The sequence below is a fragment of the Otolemur garnettii genome, unplaced genomic scaffold, assembly GCF_000181295.1.
Source record: "Otolemur garnettii isolate 467f Iridium unplaced genomic scaffold, OtoGar3 scaffold00008, whole genome shotgun sequence".
NCBI lineage: Eukaryota > Metazoa > Chordata > Mammalia > Primates > Galagidae > Otolemur > Otolemur garnettii.
The window spans coordinates 15,229,926-15,231,440 of NW_003852403.1; the positions used below are offsets into that span (position 1 = coordinate 15,229,926).

General features: G+C 56.8%; 1 protein-coding gene across 1 annotated transcript in view; it reads left to right on the top strand.

Moving 5' to 3' along the window:
* Window positions 1-17: 17 nt before the first annotated feature.
* Window positions 18-1,515, top strand: part of PPA1 (pyrophosphatase (inorganic) 1) — a 28,813-nt gene continuing 27,315 nt past the window's right edge. The window contains exon 1 of the mRNA XM_012801400.2: window positions 18-184. Within this exon, the coding sequence (XP_012656854.1) occupies window positions 121-184 (64 nt within the window). The 5' untranslated portion in view covers window positions 18-120. The remainder of the gene's footprint in view (window positions 185-1,515) is intronic.

A 1,515-nucleotide genomic window follows, 5' to 3' on the forward strand; every position in this document is an offset into this window, starting at 1 on the left:
GGCCGGTGGCCGGGTCGGTCCTCGCAGTGCGCAGGCGCAGAGTTCTCCTTGTCAGTCGGCGCCGCGTGCGGGTAGGTGGCTCTGTGGCGGCAGCGGCAGCGGCAGATAGTCTCCGGCATCATGAGCGCCTTCAGCTGCGAGGAGCGCGCCGCGCCCTTCACCCTCGAGTACCGAGTCTTCCTCAGTGAGTGTCTGCGGCCCCCGGCCCCTCCCCGCTCGCCCGCCCATTCATTCCCCAGCCTCGCCTCCCGCGGGTGGCCACCGCCCGCGCTCAGCCCCTTGTCCCCGGCGCTGGCCGGGCTCCTCGGGCCCGTCTCCGGGGCCTGACCGGCCCTCACATTTCACACTTGTGGGCGGGACCGCGTGGGTCTCCCTCCGGCCATCTCTCTCTGCCAGAAGGAAATCTTTCCCTTTCACCCAGTCCGGAGGACTCGAACCTGGGCCAAGCTAGCTTTGCAGGTGTCTGGCTCGGGCAGGGTCTGACGGGAAAAGGAAATCACTGAGTCACCTAGAAAGGTTCCTGAAGGTAAAATAATCCCAGTAAGAGGATTGCCCAGTTTGGAGGGACAGGGGGCGGGGGCGATGACTTCCTAAGGACCTTAATTCCGCCTCTGTAGCTCAGATTGTCAGCGCTAAGAGGCGTCAGGTCCACCTGGTGTCCATTGGGAAACCGAGGCCCAGATCGGGAGCCTCAGTGGAGGCGCTCGGCCTGTCCTCAGGGGTCCGGGTAGCACTCTTGCGTCTCCGGATGCATATTTTCACGCAGCGCTGATGCTGGGAATGCTCTTTACGAAACAGAAAGCTTAGTCCCCTCCAAACAGGTGACGTCAATCAGGGAAGCTTGAGTAAGAAAGTGTCAAATGTTTACCCAGGCTCAGGAATCGGCGTCCACGGCGGGTGGGGGGGTGGGGGGGGTGGGGACGTTACCCCAAGTTCTGCACCTAGAGCTTCCCTTAGGAACACAGAGGCCGTAGGCTGGCCTGCTCTGCGATCTCTGCTTTGCAGGTGGAGGGAACCTACCTAGGGATTTATCTTAATCCTCTATCCCCCACTCCTCCCCTACACTCACTAGAAATAGATTATTGGCAATAACGTAGGTGTTCGAAAACCATGTCACTGAAGGCGCTTCTATTTTAACCTCTTTACAGCTTTATTCAGAAAGAGAAGGGCAGGTGCAGTGAACTCTGAATTAGTGGAGGAAGGGCGGGAGTAGAGAGGATGAATGGGAATATGTATTGAATAAAGCTCCTGGCAAAAAGTAGCCCGGTGTGGGACGAAAAGGAAAGTAAACACTGAACTTTATACATCTAGCTGAAGACTTTAAACCACCAGGCACACTCCAGGAAGAGTGGGACTCTGCATTTTTATTTAACTTCGGAATTAAGCAGCGAGAACTTTTTTTTTTTTTGAGACAAAGTCTCACTTTATTGGGGGCTGCGGCGTCACAGCTCACAGCAACCTCCAACTCCTGGGCTTAGGCAATTCTCTTGCCTCAGCCTTCGGAGTAGCTGGGAC